General features: G+C 48.3%; 1 protein-coding gene across 10 annotated transcripts; it reads left to right on the forward strand.

The window, feature by feature from the left end:
• The first annotated feature begins 483 nt into the window (after positions 1-483).
• TARS2 (threonyl-tRNA synthetase 2, mitochondrial) lies at positions 484-21,455 on the forward strand. Of its 10 annotated transcripts, none has more exons than XM_063626065.1 (18): positions 484-619; positions 961-1,157; positions 2,060-2,183; positions 3,726-3,850; positions 4,517-4,634; positions 4,721-4,785; positions 5,527-5,605; positions 9,300-9,446; positions 9,628-9,726; positions 10,657-10,874; positions 11,624-11,786; positions 12,019-12,156; positions 12,338-12,415; positions 17,662-17,762; positions 17,958-18,059; positions 18,232-18,304; positions 19,228-19,342; positions 20,701-21,455. In XM_063626065.1, exons 1-18 carry the CDS (start codon positions 554-556, stop codon positions 20,808-20,810), a joined length of 2,118 nt encoding a protein of 705 aa, XP_063482135.1. In that variant the 5' UTR covers positions 484-553; the 3' UTR covers positions 20,811-21,455. The 10 variants fall into 10 exon arrangements, with proteins under 10 accessions (XP_063482135.1, XP_063482134.1, XP_063482139.1 ...); XM_063626064.1 differs by having other exon boundaries at positions 20,775-21,455; XM_063626069.1 differs by lacking the exon at positions 9,300-9,446.
• Positions 21,456-21,624: the final 169 nt, after the last annotated feature.

A 21,624-nucleotide genomic window follows, 5' to 3' on the forward strand; every position in this document is an offset into this window, starting at 1 on the left:
CAACATAGTGAGAATCCCCCCTATCCCCGGTCTCTATTAAATAAATATGAGAAGTTAAATAATTTTCCCAAAATTACATAGTTAATGGCAGATCCAGAATTTACACTAGGTCTGTCTGGTTCCCCAGTCTATGTTCTAAAGCTTTGCTACTTGCTGTAAGGACCATGTAAAATAAAATGTATAGTTAAAGGGAAATTACTACCATTTCCTGTCTGGTTTTCTCCCACTCTCGCTCTCAAAAGTTCACCTGCCCTTGTCCTCAAAGCCACAGGACGCCTAATTGCTATTTTTGGGTTTCAGCTGAAATGCCACGGATCTGGGGGTATAGCGAGGGTGTGTTACACTTTCGGTCTTCCGGTCAGCCGGAACCACTCACACCGCTGCTAGTGCTGTGTGGGGTGTACCTCTTCGGAGTTCCTGGAGGTGGTGCCAGACTAGAGTGGCAGCTGTACTAGCCAATAGACACGGACTTTGTTGGACCAGAAGCCAATGAAGAATTACGTGGAGGAGAAGCGGCGATAATCTGAGGATGTAGGCACTGGTGTGAAGGAACATGGCCCTGTATCAGAGGTGGCGGCGGCTCCGGCTCCAAGGTTTACAGGCTTGCAGGCTACACACGGTGCGTGAGGCACCCCCAAAGTTCCGATCCGCATCAGACTCAGCCCACCCGAAGCCCGCAAATTTTCTTGTTAACCCAGCCTCACGCCACTCCTCCTCTCCCTGGTCCTCCGAATTCCCAGAAAAGGACTCATATCTAAACTCGTTATCTAATTCTCGAGTTGGCGGTCTGGGGGGCGCTGAGCTCGAAGGGCCCCCAGCCTAGGGTCTTGTATCACTCAATCCCCTTAAAGAGTAGGAATTCGGACAAAGTCCACTTAACCATTCCAAAGTGCCATCATCCCCAATTCTAAGAAAGAATGATGGGACGTGTGTTACCTGCTAATATATCTTTCCCTCCAGGCAGTCGTGTCGACCCCTCCACGCAGGTTGGCAGAGCGGCTTGGCCTTTTTGAGGAGCTATGGGCTGCTCAGGTAAAGAGATTAGCAAGCATGGCACAGAAGGAACCCCGGACTATTAAGATATCACTTCCTGGAGACCAGAAAATTGATGCTGTGGCGTGGAACACAACCCCCTACCAACTAGCCCGGCAGATCAGGTAACAGGCCCATCCTGTAACTACCAGGATTATCCTTCTGCCTGTTTACTTTCTCTTCACTTGAGCAGGGGAAGAAAACTTGGTCTGCTTGTTTCTGTTCCATCCCCATTAAGATAGCCTTTCCTGAAGATTTTGTTTTTGTTTTTTGTGGTTGTTTTATACAGACAGGATCTCTCCATGTTGCCCAGGCTGGTCTTGAACTCCTGGGCTCAAGCGATCCTTCCATCTCAGCCTCCCGAAGTGCTGGGATTACAGGCATGAGCCACCAAACCCGGCTTGAGATTTATTTTATCTGTATTAGTTTCTGCATCAGAGTCTCTGTCCTTTCATTGGGGAAAGAAATGAAAGCTTCTGTTGCTCTGGTAACTCATTTCACCTTTGCAAGTTTACAGTTGCTGAGAGATGAGCAACTTTCTCCCCACTGTGGATTGTAACCCTGTCTTTTTTAAATCATTAATTTACTTTTAATAATTGATACATAATAATTGAACATATGAATGGAGTACATGTGATATTTTGATACATGCATACAATATGTAATGATCAAATCAGGGTGTTCAGGATATCTGTTACCCCAAACATTTATCATTTCTTTGTGTTGGGACCATTTCAAATCTTCTAGCTATTTTGAAATATACAATAAATTATTATTAACTGTATTCACCCAACTCTGCTATGGAACATTAGAGCATATTCTTTCTGTCTAACTCTATTTTTGTACCCATTAGCCAACCTCTTCATCTCCCCTCCCCCATCCTTCCCAGCCTCTGGTAACTATCACTCTATTCTCTACCACTGTGAGATCAACTTTTTAAACTCTCATATAGGAATCAGAACACATGATATTTTCCTTTTTGTGCCTTGTAACCCTTTTTCTTCATCCCCACCTTCCACTGCTGAAGTTCAACACTGGCAGATACTGCAGTGGCTGCTCAAGTGAATGGAGAACCTTATGATCTGGAGCGTCCCTTGGAGACAGATTCTGACCTCAGATTTCTGACATTCGATTCCCCAGAGGGGAAAGCAGTAAGTTTCTTTCTTATCAGGAATACAGTGACTACTAAACCAAGAGATACTGAAGCAGGAAATTCTAACATTTTATTCTTTTGCCTCAGTTTCTCCATTTGCAGTTGGGAGGGAGACCTACCAGAGACTGTCTTGACTATTTCTGGTTAGGAAACTTATGATGAAAGTTTTTAACTTAGCTTCGATCTATTAAGCAAACATTTGTGTTAGTGAAAGGGAGAGAGATGATATGTTGAAAAACAAAAGGATAAATATGTAAATTCAGCCCCCTCAACTCTTGAGCACATATATTATAAGTCATCTGTAGTGTATATTCAATTCTAACATGGCTTATACAGCTGAGCACACAACCTGGTCACCTCCCCACCTTGTCTTCTTCATGTCAGCTCAGGTAGCACAGACCTTGCCTATTAGGATCCAGAAAAATAGAGTTCTCCTGCCATCTATGTGTAAATAGTAACCAAATCCAAGAGGAATAGTTTTATCACACTAGATTCATGGGACAGAAAAAAATAGGACTAAAAGACCAAACAGAGACCTAAGTAACGACTGTGTTAAGAAGATAGCTTATTCTGGCCAGGCACGGTGGCTCACGCCTGTAATCCCAGCACTTTGGGAGGCCGAGGCAGGTGGATCATCTGAGGTCAGGAGTTCAAGACCAGCCTGGCCAACATAGTAGAAACCCCGACTCTACTAAAAATATAAAAATTAGCTGGGCGTGGTGGTGAGCACTTGTCATCCCAGCTAATTGAGAGGCTGAGACAGGAGAATTGCTTGAACCCAGGAGGCGGAGGTTGCAGTGAGCTGAGATCGCGTCATTGCACTCTGGCCTGGGTGACACAGCAAGACTCCGTCTCAAAAAAAAAAAAAAAAAGGAAAAATTATTCTGAAGCCCTAAAAGCTTACAGGAGCAGCAGAAGACTGACTGGCCTCCAGCTTCTGTGCTTTGGAACTGGGAAGCACCAAGGATTGAGGGGTGGGGCTGGAGCTTCTATGCACTGAAAGAAGAAAAGATACTGGCCTTTCTTTTCTATTCAGTCTTTTTTTTTTTTTTTTTTTTTTTTTTTTTTTTTTTTTTTGAGATGGAGTCTCACTCTGTCACCCAGGCTGGAGTGCAGTGGCGCAATCTTGGTTCACTGCAACTTCCACCTCCCGGGTTCAAGTGATTCTCCTGCCTCAACCTCCTGAGTAGCTGGGATTACAGACACACGCCACCATGACTGGCTAGTTTTATATGTTTTAGTAGAGACAGCGTTTCACCGTGTTGGCCAGACTGGTCTCGAACTCCTGACCTCAGATGATCCGCCTGCCTTGACCTCCTGAAGTGTTGGGGTTACAGGCATGAGCCACTGCGCTCAGCCTTTTTTTTAAGCTTGTTACTTTTTAGTGGTCACCCCCAAAATCTAGGATCCCCATTTTGTGGTAGTTATTCCTAGAAGAACCATACTGGCTTTCCTACCAGCTTTTGTGAGGAAGAGCTCAGAGATCTAGGGGTTAAGGGAGAAGTTTATGAATTTGTGAACCCCTTTTTTGTGAACTCAGGTGTTCTGGCACTCCAGCACCCATGTCCTGGGGGCAGCAGCTGAACAATTCCTAGGTGCTGTTCTCTGCAGAGGTCCAAGTACAGAATATGGCTTTTACCATGATTTCTTCCTGGGAAAGGAGAGGTGAGTAATGAAAGGAAGGAGGAGAATGATTCTGGGATGGTTTCTGAGGCTCTTTTCAGGGCCTTGGGCATGCTCCATTTGGATGAGGAAGCTGGAGGAGAAGGGTTTCTCTAGGTCTCAACTATGACATTAGTACCTCCTTCTGTGCTAGTCCATGTCCCTCTTCTAACTCTGCTTGAATTTTACCTTCTTGGCTGGTGCATGTATAGTCCCAGCTACTTGGGAGGCTGAGGTGGAAGGATCACTTGAGCCTGGGAGGTTGAGGCTGTGTTGAGCCGTGATCTTAACCACTGCACCCAGCTTGTGTGACACAGCAAGACACTCTCTCAAAAAAAAACAAAAAGAAAAAGAAGAAACAATTTACTTTGTTACTTGTTAGCTTTCATAAATTCAAGTTTTACTTAATCGCCCTCGTTACTATTGTTCTAACTTTGTCTATCCAGATTTCCTGCATTCAACTTTTAACTTCATGCATAGAGCTTTTTCTCCAGCTGTAATATTTGTTACCTGATTTCCTATTTATATTTTCTCTGAGTTTGTCTGTCTTTGCCTATAACTCTAGATTTCTCTTGAAGGACAGGACCTTACCCGCTAGCCAACAGGTTTGTCACCCAGGTGACTGATGCACCTCTTAAGATGCAACCCAACCAATTCTCCTCTTTCCAGGACAATCCGGGGCTCAGAACTGCCTGTTTTGGAGCGGATTTGCCAGGAACTTACAGCTGCTGCTCAACCCTTCCGGAGGCTAGAGGCTTCACGGGATCAGCTTCGTCAGTTGTTCAAGGTGGGGTGGAGGGAAGAGGTGGCTCTTCCAGGACATCTTCGTGGGAATAAACACTTTTCTTCAATCTCCCTTCTACCTTTTTCCAGGATAACCCCTTTAAGCTTCACTTGATTGAGGAGAGAGTGACAGGTCCAACAGCAACAGTATATGGGTAAGAGTTGTCAAGATTAAGGCAAACGGAGAGGTGGGGAAGCATTGAAGAAGGCCAGAAATGCGATAAGGGAAGAAAGATAGAAGGTAATTTTTGTTGCTCCAGAAGAGGGAACGGGAATGGGAATTGATTTTTTTTTCTTTTGAGATGGAGTCTTGCTCTGTCTCCCAGGCTGGAGTGCAGTAGCGCGATCTCGGCTCACTGCAACCTCTGCCTCCTGGGTTCAAGTGATTCTGCTGCCTTAGCCTCCAGAGTGGCTGGGATTACAGGCATGTGCCACCATGCCTGGGTTTTTTTGTTTTTTTTTTTTTTTTTTTTTTTTTTTTGAGATGAAGTCTTGTTCTGTCACCCAGGTTGGAATGCAGTGGCACGATCTCGGCTCACTGCATCTCTGCCTCCCGGGTTCAAACAATTCTGCCTTAGCCTCCCGAGTAGCTGGAACTACAGGCATGCACCACCATGCCTGGCTCATTTTTATATTTTTAGTAGAGATGGGATTTCACCATATTGTCCAGGCTAGTCTCGAAGTCCTGACCTCGTGATCCACCCACCTTGGCCTCCCAAAGTGCTGAGATTACAGACATGAGCCACCGTGCCCTGCCGGGGAAATGATTTTTATCTGCCATGGCCCTCTCTCAGTAGGACAGTTCCTTTCTCTTCTGTCAGCTAAACACCATGAGAGGGAGAAAGCTAGAAGCTGAAGATTCTGAAAATCACTAACTGGCCTCTTCTTTCTCCCAGGTGTGGCACATTGGTTGACCTTTGCCAGGGCCCCCACCTTCGGCATACTGGACAGATTGGAGGACTGAAGCTGCTATCGGTCAGTTGTGGGACAGAGTTAGGTTAAGATTCCTATTTTGAGCCGGGCATGGTGGCTCACGCCTGTAATCCCAGCACTTTGGGAGGCTGAGGCAGGTGGATCATAAAGTCAGGAGTTTGAGACCAGCCTGGCCAATATGGTGAAACCCCGTCTCTACTAAAAATACAAAAATTAGCTGGGTGTGGTGGCACACACCTGTAGTCCTAGCTGCTCGGGTGGCTGAGACAGGAGAATCGCCTGAACCTGGGAGGCAAAGGTTGTAGTGAGCCAAGATTGCACTACTGCACTTCAGCCTGGCCAACAGAGCAAGACTCCATCTCAAAAAAAAAAAAAAAAAAATTCCTGTTTTCACTGGGATGAGCAGGAGAATCAGAAGGTGGTACTTTCTGTCGGCACCTCCCTTTTTTTTTTTTTTTTTGAGACCGAGTCTCTTGGTCACCCAGGCTGGAGTGCAGTGGCGTGATCTCGGCTCACTGCAAGCTTCGCCTCCTGGATTCAAGCAATTCTTCTGCCTCAGCCTCCCGAGTAGCTGGGATAATAGGCATGCACCACCATGCCCAGCTACTTTTTATATTTTTAGTACAGACAGGGTTTCACCATGTTGGCCAGGGTGATCTCAAGTGATCTTCCCTCCGCAGCCTCCCATAGTGCTGGGATTACAGGCATGAGCCACTGAGCCTGGCCCTGTAAGCCCTTTCTTTACTCTCATAAGCTGAGTGGGGAATACAGGAGAAAGAAACTTTGTCCCCACATTCTAAAAACCCCAGTTTGATGGCACATACTGGACAGCCTGCTAGGGCCCAGAAGCCAATTCAGATGCCCTAATATGACGTCAATATTAAGAGGGGTGGAGCAGGAGGGTGTGAGCAAACTGGATGGGTCATACAGGGAAGGGTCATAGAGAGAGGGGGCATGGTCCAGGAGGAACGTGAACACCATTTGACAGGCACAGGGAGAATACCTTTAGTGAAGGGCATGCTTTTTATGAAAATACTGTCCTGCATGGTGGCGCACGCCTATAATCCCAGCACTTTGGGAAGCTGAGGTGAGTGGACCACCTGAGGTTGGGAGTTCGAGACCAGCCTGACCAACATGGAAAAGCCCCATCTCTACTAAAAATACAAAATTAACTGGGCGTGGTGGCACATGCCTGTAATCCCAGCTACTTTCGAGGCTAAGGCAGGAGAATCGCTTGAACCTGGGAGGTAGATGTTGTGGCTATCCAAGATCGTGCCATTGCACTCCAGCCTGGGCAACAAGAGCAAAACTCCGTCTCAAAAAAAAAAATACTGTTCTGGACAAGATGAGTTACTAGATGGAATGGGATGAGTTACAAGGGAGCAAGGGGAAATGCAGATGTGTAGAGCAAAAAGCTCTGAACTTAGGCTGGGCATGGTGGCTCATGCCTATAATCCCAGCACTTTGGGAGGCCAAGGTGGTTGGATCACTTGAGATGAGCCTGGCCAACATAGCAAAACCCCATGGCGCGGTGGCCTTGGGTAAATCTTATTTATTTTCCCCATCTATAAAATGAGGCTATTAATTCCTTTTTGTCCTACCAGTAAATTCACCTCATAAAGATAATGAAAACCAGGCCAGGCATGGTGGCTCACACCTGTAATCCCAGCACTGTGGGGAGGCTGCGGCAGGCGGATCACTTGAGGTCAGGAGTTGGAGACCAGCCTGGCCAACATGGTGAAACCCTGTCTCCCTGTCTGTACTAAAAATACACAAATTAGCTGGGTGTGCTGGCCTACGCCTGTAATCCCAGCTACGAAGAAGGCTGAGGCAGGAGAGTCACTTGAACTCTGCCAGGAGGCAGAGGTTGCAGTGAGCTGAGATTGTGCCACTGCATTCCAGCCTGGGCCACAGAGCAAGACAATGTCTCAAAAAAAAAAAAAAAAAAAAAGAAGATAAAACCAACTAATCAACTAATGCAGGAGAAAGGAAAAGTTAAAAAGTGCTGTAAAATATAGACTGTCGGCCAGGTGCAGTGGTTCACACGTGTAATCCCAACACTTTGGGAGGCCAAGTTGGGCAGATCACTTGAGCTCAGGAGTTCAAGACCAGCCTGGCCAACATGGTGAAACCTCGTCACTACTAAAAATAAAAAATTAGCTGGGCATGGTGGCATGCACTGTAGTCCCAGCTACTCCAGAGGCTGAGGCAGGAGAATTGCTTGAACTGGGAGGCAGAGGTTGCAGTGAGCCAAGATCGCACCACTGCACTCCAGCCTGGGCAACAGAGTGAGACTCTGTTTCAAAAAATATACATATAGGGGATGGGCGTGGTGGCTTACGCCTGTAATCCCAACACTTTGGGAGGCTGAGGCGGGTGAATCACGAGGTCAGGAGATCAAGACCATCCTGGCTAACACGGTGAAACCCCGTCTCTACTAAAAATACAAAAAATAGTCGGGTGTGGTGGCGGTGGCCTGTAGTCCCAGCTACTCGGGAGGCTGAGGCAGGAGAATGGCGTGAACCCGGGAGGCGGAGCTTGCAGTGAGCCACGATCGCGCCACTACACTCCAGCCTGGGTGACAGATATATATGTACACACACACGTATAGACTGTTTCTCATTAGTACTGTTTAACAGTTTTATTTTATTTTATTTTTATTTTTTTGAGACTGAGTCTTGCTCTGTTGCCCAGGCTGGAGTGCAGTGGCCCGATCTCGGCTCACTGCAACCTCTGCCTGCCAGGTTCAAGCGATTCTCCTGCCTCAGCCTCCTGAGTAGCTGGGATTACAGGCACGTGCCACCACGCCTGTCTAATTTTTGTATTTTTAGTACAGACAAGGTTTCACCATGTTGGTCAGGCTGGTCTTAAACTCTTGACCTTGTGATCCACCTACCTCAGCCCCCCAAAGTGCTGGGATTACAGGCATGAGCCACTGCGCCCGGCCTCTCATTAGTACTTTTTTGTTTGTTTATTTGTTTGTTATTTTTTGAGATGGAGTCTCGCTCTGTCGCCCAGGCTGGGGTACAGTGGCGCGATCTCGGCTCACTGCTAGCTCCGCCTTCTGGGTTCATGCCATTCTCCTGCCTCAGCCTCCCGAGTAGCTGTGACTACAGGTACCCACCACCACACCCAGCTAATTTTTTTGTATTTTTAGTAGAGACGGGGTTTCACCATGTTAGCCAGGATGGTCTCGATCTCCTGACCTCGTGATCAGCCGGCCTCAGCCTCCCAAAGTGCTGGGATTACAGGTGTGAGCCACCGCCCCCGGCTCATTAGTACTGTTAAAGGAGAGAGCAGGCAGAGGCTTTTGGATTTCATGTGGCCAGGAATGGGATATGGTATAGAAGACTGACTTTTCTAGCAGCTGTATAGGATATTGATAAATGGAGGAATAGACTGACATTTGACCAGAGCTTATGGTTACTCCTCTAAGCAATCATTGATTAGAATGGGAAGAAACTAAGTAAAGGGGTAATAAGAACGGGGAGAAAAAGAGATGGCAAGGTAAGGTTAGGTCTGACCAGGTTGTATGTAGGAATTAAGAGTCAGGCAATTTCAACACTGTAATCTAGAAGAAGGGTGTCTATAGGATGGAGGTGTTCATCCTACTGGTGGGATTGTTGTCAAGAGGCGTACCTGTGACACTTAACACTGAGAGTATCATATGAGTCTTGAAAAAGGTTGGGGGCCTTCAGTCCTCATCTTTCCTTTGATCCCCTATGTCCTCACACAGAACTCATCATCCTTATGGAGGTCTTCAGGGGCCCCAGAGACACTGCAGAGAGTGTCAGGGATTTCCTTCCCCACAACAGAATTGCTCAGGGCCTGGGAAGCATGGAGGGAGGAAGCAGAATTGCGGGACCACCGGCGCATTGGGAAGGTACAGAGATTGGGAAGATAGGGAGGGATGGTGATAAGGGTTGGAGAGAGATGACAGAACCTGATTATGAAATTGGGAGCAGATTCAGTCACACAGACTGAGCAGCCCCGCCAGTTGTTCTGAGTTCCAAAGCCACCTCCTTGCCCTTGAAGTGACCTAATATTGCTATTCCTGACCCCAGGAACAGGAGCTCTTCTTCTTCCATGAACTGAGCCCTGGGAGCTGCTTCTTCCTGCCACGAGGGACAAGGGTGTATAACGCACTAGTGGCGTTTATCAGGGTAAGGGGACCTAGGTCTAGAGGAAAGAAGACCAGGAAGGGGCTGAGGGACTAGAAGAAGCTAAGGTGTTTGTGTTAAAAGATGCGGGTTGGGGCCGGGCACAGTGGCTCACATCTATAATCCTAGCACTTTCAGAGGCTGAGCCGTGCAGATCACCTGAGGTTGGGAGTTCGAGACCAGCCTGGCCAACATGGCAAAACCCCGTCTCTACTAAAACAAATACAAAAAATTAGCCGGTGTGGGGCCGGGCGCGGTGGCTCACGCTTGTAATCCCAGCACTTTGGGAGGCCGAGGCAGGCGGATCACGAGGTCAGGAGATCGAGACCAAGGTGAAACCCCGTCTCTACTAAAAATACAAAAAAAAAAATTAGCCGGGCGTGGTGGCGGACGCCTGTAGTCCCAGCTACTCGGAGAGGCTGAGGCAGGAGAATGGCGTGAACCCGGGAGGCGGAGCTTGCAGTGAGCCGAGATCGCGCCACTACACTCCAGCCTGGGTGAAAGAGCGAGACTCCGTCTCAAAAAAAAAAAAAAAAAAAAATTAGCCGGTGTGGTGGCAGCGCCTGTAGTCCCAGCTATTGGGGAGGCTGAGGCAGGAGAATCCCTTGAACCCAGGAAGGGGAGGTTGCAGTGAACTGAGATCGAGCCACTTCACTCCAGCCTGGGTGATACAGTGAGACTCTGTCTCGAAGAGAAAAAAAAAGGCGGCAGGGGGTGGTTTGGAATCATAAACATAAATATTGAAAGTGCTGGTGACCTTTAATACTACAATTGTGTGGTCTGCAGTTGGGGAGCATAGAGATGGGACCTGATATTAATAGGTTGTGGTTGCAATCAGCATGGCCTGAGGGCCCAGGAAGATCACACAGCTGACACCCTACCTGCTTTCCTTCCAGTTACTCTGACCTTCCATGTCTATACCCTCCTCTCCAGGCTGAGTATGCCCGTCGTGGTTTCTCCGAGGTGAAAACTCCCACACTGTTTTCTACGAAACTCTGGGAACAGTCAGGGCACTGGGAGCATTATCAGGAAGACATGTTTGCCGTGCAGCCCCCAGGCTCTGACAGGCCTCCCAGCTCCCAGAGTGACGATTCTACCAGGCATATCACAGATACACTCGCCCTCAAGCCTATGAACTGCCCTGCACACTGGTAAGCTGGGAGCTAGGGTTACAATCAGGTTGCTAAGTATTAAATAATAGAAACCACCTTTGGGCCGGGCATGGTGGCTCATGCCTGTAATCCCAACACTTTGGGAGGCCGAGGAGGGCGGATCACCTGAGGTCGGGAGTTTGAGACCAGCCTGACCAACATGGAGAAACTCTGTCTCTACTAAAAATACAAAAAATTAGCCGGGCATGGTGGTGGGCACCTGTAGTCGCAGCTACTCAGGAGGCTGAGGCAGGAGAATGAGGTGAACCCAGGAGGCGGAGCTTGCAGTGAGCCGAGATCGCGCCACTGCACTCCAGCCTGGGTGACAGAGCAAGACTACATCTCAAAAAAAAAAAAAAAGCCCCTTGGAAAGAGTATTGGGACACCTGATTTGAGCCTACAATCTTCCCCCTAGCTAACCACGTGAATTTGGGAAACTCATTTTACCTCTTTAGGTCTCAGTCTCCTTAAAGTTGCTATCTAAGGCTCCTCCTTCAGCTCAGTGACCATCACAGAACAGGGAAACGGTAAACGATATCTGTTATTGTGTTACTGAGAAATCCACTTTTGAACCGCAGGGCTCAGACTGTGATGAGTGGGATTGACAGGACTCAGTGGGAGGATGTGCTGAGGCTGGAGAGGGCTATAGCAGATGGTTCAGAGAAAGTAGGCAAGCAGATTGGGTGGAGGAGCAGTCTTCAGAGGCTAGTCCTCCCTATGGCCCTGACCCCTCTGCACCCCAACCTCAGCCTGATGTTCGCCCACCGGCCCAGATCCTGGCGGGAACTGCCCCTGCGACTAGCTGACTTTGGGGCTCTACACCGGGCCGAAGCCTCTGGTAGTCTGCGGGGACTGACCCGACTGCGGTGCTTCCAGCAGGATGACGCTCACATCTTCTGTACAACAGATCAGGTGGCCTTTCCCTGGCTCCACCAAAGCTTTTCTAAACCACCTTTCTTTCTCCCTATGAACCTGCAAACCCCTGATCATTATTTGCCCCCTGTATGTACTATAATTCAGCTACATTCTACCCCTAGCTTGCTTCTGCTTCCTCTCTGTTTTTGCCCTTTGTTTTCCTCAAACTGCCAGCATCCCTGATCTCTAGCTGGCTCACAGCTCACTGACCCTTATTTCCTGCCCCTAGCTGGAAGCAGAGATCCAAAGCTGTCTTGATTTCCTCCGTTCCGTCTATGCCGTTCTTGGCTTCTCCTTCCGCCTGGCACTGTCCACCCGGCCATCTGGCTTCCTGGGGGACCCCTGCCTTTGGGACCAGGCCGAACAGGTGAGTAGGAGGCAGAGAAATAGAGGCAGATAAACCACTCTCTGGTGGGAAGGAGTGGAGAATACAGTAATCAGGGTTCTCAGAGGCATCTGGTGAGTGGGTCATTTGTTGGGGACTGACTGGATGTGTTGCTTTTGAAGTCTAAGATGATGTATTCCACTCTTGTCTCATTGCTTCAAAGGTCCTTAAACAGGCCCTGAAGGAATTTGGAGAACCCTGGGACCTCAACTCTGGAGATGGTGCCTTCTATGGACCTAAGGTAAGCTTGGGACCCTGGTTAGTGTTGTATTTATTTATTTTTTGCTTTGTTTTAGTAAATATTTAATAGATACAAAGAATTTTTTTTTTTTTTTTTTTTTTGAGACAGTCTCACTCTGTCACCCAGGCTAGAATGCAGTGGCATGATCTCAACTCACTGCAACCTCCAGCTCCCTGGTTCAAGCAATTCCCCTGCCTCAGCCTCCCGAGTAGCTGGGATTACAGGTGCACACCACCACACCCAGCTAATTTTTTTGTATTTTTAATAGAGATGGGGTTTCACCATGTTGGCCTGACTGGTCTTGAACTCCTGACCTCAGGCAGTCTACCCCCACTCAGCCTCCCAAAGTGCTGGGATTACAGGCGTGAGCCACCGCACCCGGCCACAAAGAAATATTTTAAACTTACGTAGGATATAAAGAAAAACAATATACTTTCTACCCTCTTGGTATTTGCAATCTAGTGAGGGCTGTTGAAGGTAAATAGGCCATATCAGTGCTGCAAGATCTGTGCTGTGTAGGTACCAAGAGAGCACATTAGCTGGGGTTAGCATTGCTCAGGGAGGTTACAAAAGGTGTCCTGCAGGAATCACTTTCCAATCTGAAAGGTGAGTGTTGGCCAAGTAAAGATGTGTTTCAGGAGGGAACGGTGTAGGCAGAGGCTGGGGACAGGGATAAAAACTCATGGCAGACCAATCTGGGCAACACAGGGAGACCCTGTGTCTACCAAAAAAAAAAAATTAGCCGGGTGCAGTGGCTTGTGCCCGTGGTCCCAGCTACTCAGCAGGCTGAGATGGGAGGATCACCTGAGCCCAGGAGGTAGAGGCTGCAGTGAGCTGAGATTGCTCCCCACTGCACTCCAGCCTGGGTGATAGAGTGAGACTCTGTCTCAAAAAAAAAAGAAGTCAAGGGGAAAAAAGGACTGAAAAGTGTCCACTGGATTTAGTAAAAAGGCTGCTGGATTTTAAAGGACCATTTTCAGTAAAGTAAGGCCTGAGGGTGGAGTTAGAAGGTGAATAAATGAGGCCTGTGTGGTGGCTAATGCCTGTAATCCCAGCACTTTGGGAGGCCGAGGTGGGTGGATCACCTGAGGTCAGGAGTTCGAGACCAGCCTGGCCAATGTGGCAAAACCCCATATCTACTAAAAACATAAAAATTGGCCGGGTAAGGTGTTAGGACACACCTGTAGTCCCAGCTACTCAGTAGCCTGAGGCAGGAGAATCACTGAACCTGGGAGGCAGAGGTTGCAGTGAGCCAAGATCATACCACTGTACCCTAGCCTGGGCAACAGAGCAAGACTCCGTCCCAAAAAAGTAAAAATAAAACAGGCCAGGTGTAGTGGCTCACGCCTATAATCCCAGCACTTTGGGAGGCTGAGGCAGGTGGATCACCTGAGGTCAGGGGTTTGAGACCCCGTCTCTACTAAAAATACAAAAATTAGCCCAGCGTGGTGACACGCACCTGTAAACCCAGGAGGCGGAGGTTGCAGTGAGCCGAGGTCACACCATTGCACTCCAGCCTGGGCGACAGAGTGAGGCTCCTTCTCAAAAAAATAATAATAAAATGAAAGATAAAATAAATGCTATGATGAGAGGAAGTTTATTTGGAGGGAGAAGTTGAATTTATAAAAGAAGTTGTTGTAAAGGGAAGTTCCTGGAGAGGTTTAAGGTAGGATTGAGAAGCCTTCATAGAAGGGATCACCATTGCCATTGTACCCAGGGTGGAAGGAAAGGCTGAAGGTAGATGCAAGGAAGTTTATAGGCATGGTAACAGGAAGTTGAGGCTCTTCCCATCCCATGGTATCAATTATCTGAATTCTTCATGAGGCAGGATCATTTACTGAAATGAGAGTGGAGAAGAAGAGAGTTGTCAGTGAGGGGGCTGAAGATATGAAGAAAAGGCTGTGCGCAGTGGCCACCTCTTGTAATCCCAGCACTTAGGGAGGCTGAGCTGAGAGGATCACTTGAATCCAGGAGTTTGACACCAGACTGGGCAACATAGTAAGAGGGCAACATAGTAAGACCTCGTCTCTACAAAAAAAAATTTCTTTTTTTTTTTTTTTTTTTTTTTTTGAGACTGTGTCTCGCTCTGCTGCCCAGGCTGGAGTGCAGTGGCTCGATCTCGGCTCACTGCAAGCTCCGCCTCCCAGGTTCATGCCATTCTCCTGCCTCAGCCTCCGAAGTAGCTGGGACTATAGGCGCCCACCACCATGCCTGGCTAATTTTTTTGTATTTTTTTTTTTAGTAGTTAGGGAGTTTCACCGTGTTAGCCAGGATGGTCTCGATCTCCTGACCTCATGATCTGCCCGCCTCAGCCTCCCAAAGTGCTGGGATTACAGGCATGAGCCACTGCGCCTGGCCATCTCTACAAAAAATTTAAAACAAATTTTAAAATTAGCTGGATGTGATGGTGGGCACCTGTAGTCCCAGCTACTCAGGAGGCTGAGGTGGGAGGATCACTTGAGCCCAGGATTTTGAGGCTGCATGAGCTATGATCAAGGCACCGCACTCCAGCTTGGGTAACAGAATAAAACCCTGTCTCAATAAAATAAATAAATAAAAAGATACAGAGAGAAAGGAAATTACTCAAAAACTGTTATATAGCTAAAATCTTTTTTTTGTTTGTTTTGTTTTATTTATTTATTTATTTTTTTTTTTTTTTTTTTTTTTTGAGACGGAGTCTCGCTCTGTCACCCAGGCTGGAGTGCAGTGGCGCGATCTCGGCTCACTGCAAGCTCCGCCTCCCAGGTTCACGCCATTCTCCTGCCTCAGCCTCTCCGAGTAGCTGGGACTACAGGCGCCCGCCACCACGCCCGGCTAATTTTTTGTATTTTTAGTAGAGACGGAGTTTCACCGTGGTCTCGATCTCCTGACCTCGTGATCCGCCCGCCTTGGCCTCCCAAAGTGCTGGGATTACAAGCGTGAGCCACCGCGCCTGGCCTATTTATTTTTATATATATTTTTTGAGACCGAATTTTGCTCTGTCACCCAGGTTGGAGTGCAGTGGCACAATCTCAGCTCACTGCAACCTCCGCCTCCCGGGTTCAAGCGATTCTCCTGCCCCAGCCTCCCGAGTAGCTGGGATTACAGGCATGTACCACCACGCCCGGCTAATTTTTGTATTTTTTAGTAGAGATGGGGTTTCACCATGTTGGCCAGGCTGGTCTTGAACTCCCAACCTCAGGTGATCTACCCACTTTGGCTTCCTAAAGTGGTGGGATTATTACAGGCATGAGCCATCTTGCCCAGCCTTTTTCTTTCTTTTTTTTTTTTTTTTTTTTTTTTTTTTTTTTTTTTTTTTTTTTGAGACAGACTCTTGCTCCATTGCCAGACTGAAGTGCAGTGGCAGATCTTGGCTCACTGCAACCTCCACCTCCCTGGTTCAAGCGATTCTCTTGCCTCAGCCTCCCGAGTATCTGGGACTACAGGTGTGCACCACCATGCCCAGCTAATTTTTATTTTTTTATTTTTTTGAGGCGGAGTTTTACTCTATCGCCCAGGCTGGAGGGAAGTGGCACAATCTCGGCTCACTGCAACCTCCACCTCCTGGGTTCAAGCGATTCTCCTACCTCAGCCTCCCCAGTAGCTGGGATTATAGGCACCCACTACCACACCAGCTAATTTTTGTATTCCTATTTTTAGTAGTCGGGGTTTCACCGTGTTGGCCAGGCTGGTCTCGAACTCCTGACCTCAGGTGGTCCACCTACCTCGGCCTCCCAAAGTGCTGGGATTACAGGAGTGAGCCATGTGCCTTGCCTGGCTAAAATCTTTTGAGTACTCAAAGTTGCTGTTGACTGTGTTGGGGTCTTTTATTCAGGTAACATGTGTATTCTCATTTTTATGTCCCAAGTGTCTATTACAGCATATGGTATTTATTTAGCTGCTTCAATAAGTAGTTAGTAAATTAAAATACTAACAGTAATGAAAGTGTGTCTTCTGATTTATTTCAGCAATAATAGTAGGCAAATAAAATATCTTTATTACTAAGAAAAAAATTGAGAGAGGCTAAACAATGTGCTTAAGGTTACAGAGATAACAGTCATAAAGTGCATAAAGTGTGTATTATGTTGAATCAGTCTAATAAGTTGCTGGCTAAGATACTGCTATAAAAAGAGAGAGCAAAAAGCTGGAAAATCCCTGAGGAGAACAGAGCATAGAGCTTATTAGGGCAACTCAAAGGATTGCTGGCAGCAGACAGGGACCAGCTGAATCTCGAAATACTGACTTCCATAGTGGCATCAATCTCTGCATTTGCATCTATGTGGTTTGTGATATATTGGGCAGCACTGAGCAGTTCTCTTGCAGGGCCAAAGATGTAGGAGGCTAAGGTGCAGAAGAACAATGAATGGTACAAGGGGAACTAGGGAAAATGGTACAGCCTCATGGGATAAGAAACAAAGGTGGGAGGGGCCTGAAGATGGGAGAGAAAAAGAGGAGTTAAAGAACCTGTGGGTTGAAGTGCCGTTAATAGGAATAATTGTCATGGCTGGGTGTGGTGGCTCACACCCATAATCCCAGCACTTTGGGAGGCTGAAGTGGGCAGATTACTTGAGATCAGGAGTTTGAGACCAGCCTGGCCAACATGGTGAAACCCCATCCCTACTGAAAAAAAAAATACACACATATATATATGTGTATACACACACACACACACACACATACATATATATATATGTTAGCTGGGCGTGGTGGCATGTACCTGTAGTCCCAGCTACTCAGGAGGCTGAGGCAGGAGAATTGCTTGAACCCAGGAGGCGGAGGCTGCAGTGAGCTGAAATTGTGCCACTGCACTCGTGTCAGGGTGACAGAGTGAGACTCTGTCTCAAAAAAAAAAAGGAATAATTGTCAGAGCTGGCTGACCAAGAGACAGTAATCAGAGTAGGGTGTCTGTTGGACAGTTTCAGAGGCACAGCCATTGGGGGAGATGACAGGATAAAGGGTGTAGCCATAGATGGGTGGTGGTGAAGATCTCTGAGATGAGGAGCTCAAGGAATTGAGAGGCCAGGGTGAGGACATCAGGTAATATTATAACACCATTATTAAGTGGAGAGAGCTGCTGAGAACTACTGCCAGAGTGAGTTGAGTAGAGTGAAGTGGAGGGGTAGCATATGATAGAGCTGGGTGACATGATGAGGGTAGTAGCCCGGGATGAGCGTAGGTTAAAGGGTGGGATGGCACAGGTAATGGAGGATAGTGGTTCTGGTTAGTGCTTCTGGGTTATCTCGTGCCTTCCCATCTGTTTCCTGTAGATTGACGTGCACCTCCACGATGCCCTGGGCCGGCCACATCAGTGTGGGACAATTCAGCTTGACTTCCAACTGCCCCTGAGATTTGACCTCCAATATAAGGGGTATAAAACCTTGCCCTATCCTCTTTTCCCTTGACAGTGCATGGAATAAGTCCTTCTGCCTTTGGCCCTAAAAACTAAACCCTCCACACCCTCTCCTGCCAGAGCTGAATATTTCTTAAAAACTGGAAGGTGATCTTGGGTACATAATTCGTGATACTTCCACCATTCCATCCACCCCACCTTTTTCCTTTCAAGGCAAGCGGGTGCCCTGGAGCGTCCAGTCCTCATTCACCGAGCAGTGCTCGGTTCCGTGGAAAGACTGTTGGGAGTGCTGGCAGAAAGCTGCGGAGGGAAATGGTGAGACCTCTGACCTGGATTTCTGTTCTGGCCCCAGACCGGATAGTTATGCTCCAGATCCTGTCCCCCTTCATATGCCAGCCTCTTTCCTTCTCAAATCTCCTCCATACAACCACACTTCTGGCCAGAACCAGAGTGACTAATTTGCCATCATCTGTTCTTTCCCAACCAGGCCACTGTGGCTGTCCCCGTTCCAGGTGGTGGTCATCCCTGTGGGGACTGAGCAAGAGGAGTATGCCAGGGAGGTAAGGAGTTGAGGCAAGGGAGGGGCAGAAGCAGGTCCAGTAGAGAGTGTGGTGCCCTGAAGTGGGCAGGAAGAGGCCGCAGGGGTGGTGGAGGAAGGAGCACAGCCCTCGGAGCCACAAGACTGGGCTCGAGTGGCTGCTGTCCTAGATGCTGGAAATCCTGTATCTAAAATATGTGACTAATGCCTACCTTGTAGAGATGTATGAAAATTAAACAAATTAACAAATATTGAAAGCCGCCAAAAGAGCACTTGGCACAAAACTGGGATTGAGTACACAGTTTTATTTTTCCTTTCTTTTCTTTTTTTTTTTTTTTGAGACGGAGTCTCACTGTGTCACCCGGGCACCCAGGCTGGAGTGCAGTGGCGCGATCTCAGCTCACTGCAAGCTCCGCCTCCCGGGTTCATGCCATTCTCCTGCCTCAGCCTCTCCGAGTAGCTGGGACTACAGGCGCCCGCCACCACGCCCGGCTAATTTTTTTGTATTTTTAGTAGAGACGGGGTTTCACCGTGGTCTCGATCTCCTGACCTCGTGATCCGCCCGCCTCGGCCTCCCAAAGTGCTGGGATTACAAGCGTGAGCCACCGCGCCCGGCTATTTTTCCTTTCTAGAGAGAATTGAGGATATGGATGTTACCAGAGTTGAACAGCTGGTTGGGTAGAGCAGTGGCTAGAAGGCAAAGTCCAGGGAATAACTGGGGGGGTCATCTCCAGTAGGAGGCAGAAAGGTTGTGGGGTTGGGGATGAATTGGGAGGAGGCCTTAATGTGGAGATGAAATGAGGAGAGGTTGCTGGTGAGAAGTGGAGAGCCCTGAGGCAGAGAAAGGAGGAACAGATGGGGGCATTGAGGGAAAAGAGCATCAGACTGTTCTAGCTCCTCAACTTTCCAGTAAATTAACTTCCTGTCACCAAACCTCTGATGCAGGCACAGCAGAGCCTGCAGGCTGCAGGACTTGTCAGTGACCTGGATGCAGACTCTGGACTGACCCTCAGCCGGAGAATCCGCCAGGCCCAGCTTGCCCACTACAATTTTCAATTTGGTAAGCTGAACCTCAGAGCCAATGTTCTCCCACCTGCCGTCTGCATTCTTGCTGTTAATTTACCAAGTCTGGTAATGCATATTTGGGTTAATTGAGGCTCATTACCTGAGCAGCTAGGAGCCAGGATTCAGGACACCTGACTCATTTGGGCCCTGTGTTCCTTCACATTGCCCTGCCCTCCCCATAACCACTTCTGACCCTCAAAATAGTTTTCCTCTTTTTATTTATTTATTTATTTTTTTTTTTTTTTTTGAGACGGAGTCTTGCTCTGTCACCCAGGCTGGAGTGCAGTGGCACGATCTCGGCTCACTGCAAGCTCCGCCTCCCGGGTTCACGCCATTCTCCTGCCTCAGCCTCTCCGAGTAGCTGGGACTACAGGCGCCCGCCACCACGCCCGGCTAATTTTTTGTATTTTTGGTAGAGACGGGGTTTCACCGTGGTCTCGATCTCCTGACCTCGTGATCCGCCCGCCTCGGCCTCCCAAAGTGCTGGGATTACAAGCGTGAGCCACCGCGCCCGGCCTAGTTTTCCTCTTTTTAACTCCACTGTAGCTGTTGGTGTCTGTTAGGTTAATTACCCAAGGGAGCATCAGAGAGAAAGGGATGGGAGGGTTAATACGGTGTTAATTACCCTTGTTTATTTTAGACCTAGATGGAATCAGCCCTAAGGGATGAGGAGAGAGGCCTTAGAGAGAAAATTCTGGCACTGCCATGCTTCCTTTTTCATTTTCCAGGGTTCAGAGCTCTATCTCAAAGGCAAGGAGCAGAAACTCCTCAGCCTGATTCTTGAGTTTTGCACACCCCACTCGCCCCACAAGCACCCAGAGCAAGCTGTGCCACAATCCCAGGGACTTGCACATGGCCCCTTTCCCTCCCTTACCGCCCAGTCAGCCCCTGCATACATCCTCCTCAGCAGAGGCCCCTCACTCTGTGAATCCAGCCCTAACAGACACCAAGAGCCAGAGTGGGACTGATGAGAGGAAACTGTTCTAAGGGTCAGAAGTGGTTGGGGGGAGGTGGGCAGTGTGAAGACCACACCACTCCTGCCACCTTCCCCTTCCTCTAATACCCCCTTCAGATACACACACACACACACACACACACACACACACACACACACACAGAGTTTCTCTCTGTGGGGTTCTGAGTGTTTGTCTTTCTTTGCTTGACCCTAATGTCTCTGACCCTGGGGCTCTTGACCAGAAGCGATAAGGCCTGCGGGGACTGAAGCACTTCCTTGTCTCCTCAGGATGAGCAGAACTGGTCATTTAGTATTAGCAGGCACAGCTGAATACTTCCTTTCTGTGAACCATATCTGGGCTCTGCTGCCACCCTTCCTAAAGATTTAGGTCTCTCAAGTTTCTGCAGAGCAAAAGAAACTATTCCATGTGGATGAATTTGCCCTGAGGTTCCCAAACTTCCTCTACCTGCAGTGGTTGGCCAGAAAGAGCAAAGTAAGAGAACAGTGAACATTCGGACTCGAGATAATCGTCGCCTTGGAGAGTGGGACTTGCCTGAGGCTGTGCAGCGACTGGTGGAGCTACAGAACACAAGGGTCCCAAATGCCGAAGAAATTTTCTGAGCCTTTGTACATAGATGAGGCAAAAACCTGCGAGAGCCATCAGCCCCTCACATGGGAGACCCCAACCCAGCTGACAGTGTGGAGCCCCCAGAACTTCAGAACTGTGTGGAGGCACATGTCTGCTCTCCTGAAAAGAGACTTGGTTTGGGGACCCCACAAAAGGAGGGAAGCTGTAGCTGTTTGGATGTGAGGAGAGTGAAACTAAAAAAAAATTAGGCCAGGCGCCGTGGCTCATGCCTGTAATCCCAGCACTCTGGGAGGCTGAGGCGGACAGATCATGAGGTCAGGAGATCGAGACCACCCTGCGTAACACGGTGAAACCCTGTCTCTACTAAAAATACAAAAAATTAGCCGGGCGTGGTGGCACACACCTGTAGTCCCAGCTACTCAGGAGGCTGAGGCAGGAAAATCGTTTGAACCCGGGAGGTGGAGGTTGCAGTGAGCTGAGATCGCGCCACTGCACTCCAGCCTGGGTGACAGAGCGAGACTCTGTCTCTAAATAAATAAATAAATAAATAAATACAAACTGGAAGCTGCTGGTCATATGTCTTCATCTCTGACTCCGGAGAGGTAGGATAAAAGGATGTTCCACTTTGTCTCCCTCTTTTTTGTCCCAGAGAGTTAGGGAAATTGAAAAGGGACAGTCCAGACCTCACACTGGTAGGGGAGATCCCTTGGATAGGTTTCCTGCTCCCCACTGT

The sequence above is a fragment of the Symphalangus syndactylus genome, chromosome 12, assembly GCF_028878055.3.
Source record: "Symphalangus syndactylus isolate Jambi chromosome 12, NHGRI_mSymSyn1-v2.1_pri, whole genome shotgun sequence".
Taxonomy (NCBI): Eukaryota; Metazoa; Chordata; class Mammalia; order Primates; family Hylobatidae; genus Symphalangus; species Symphalangus syndactylus.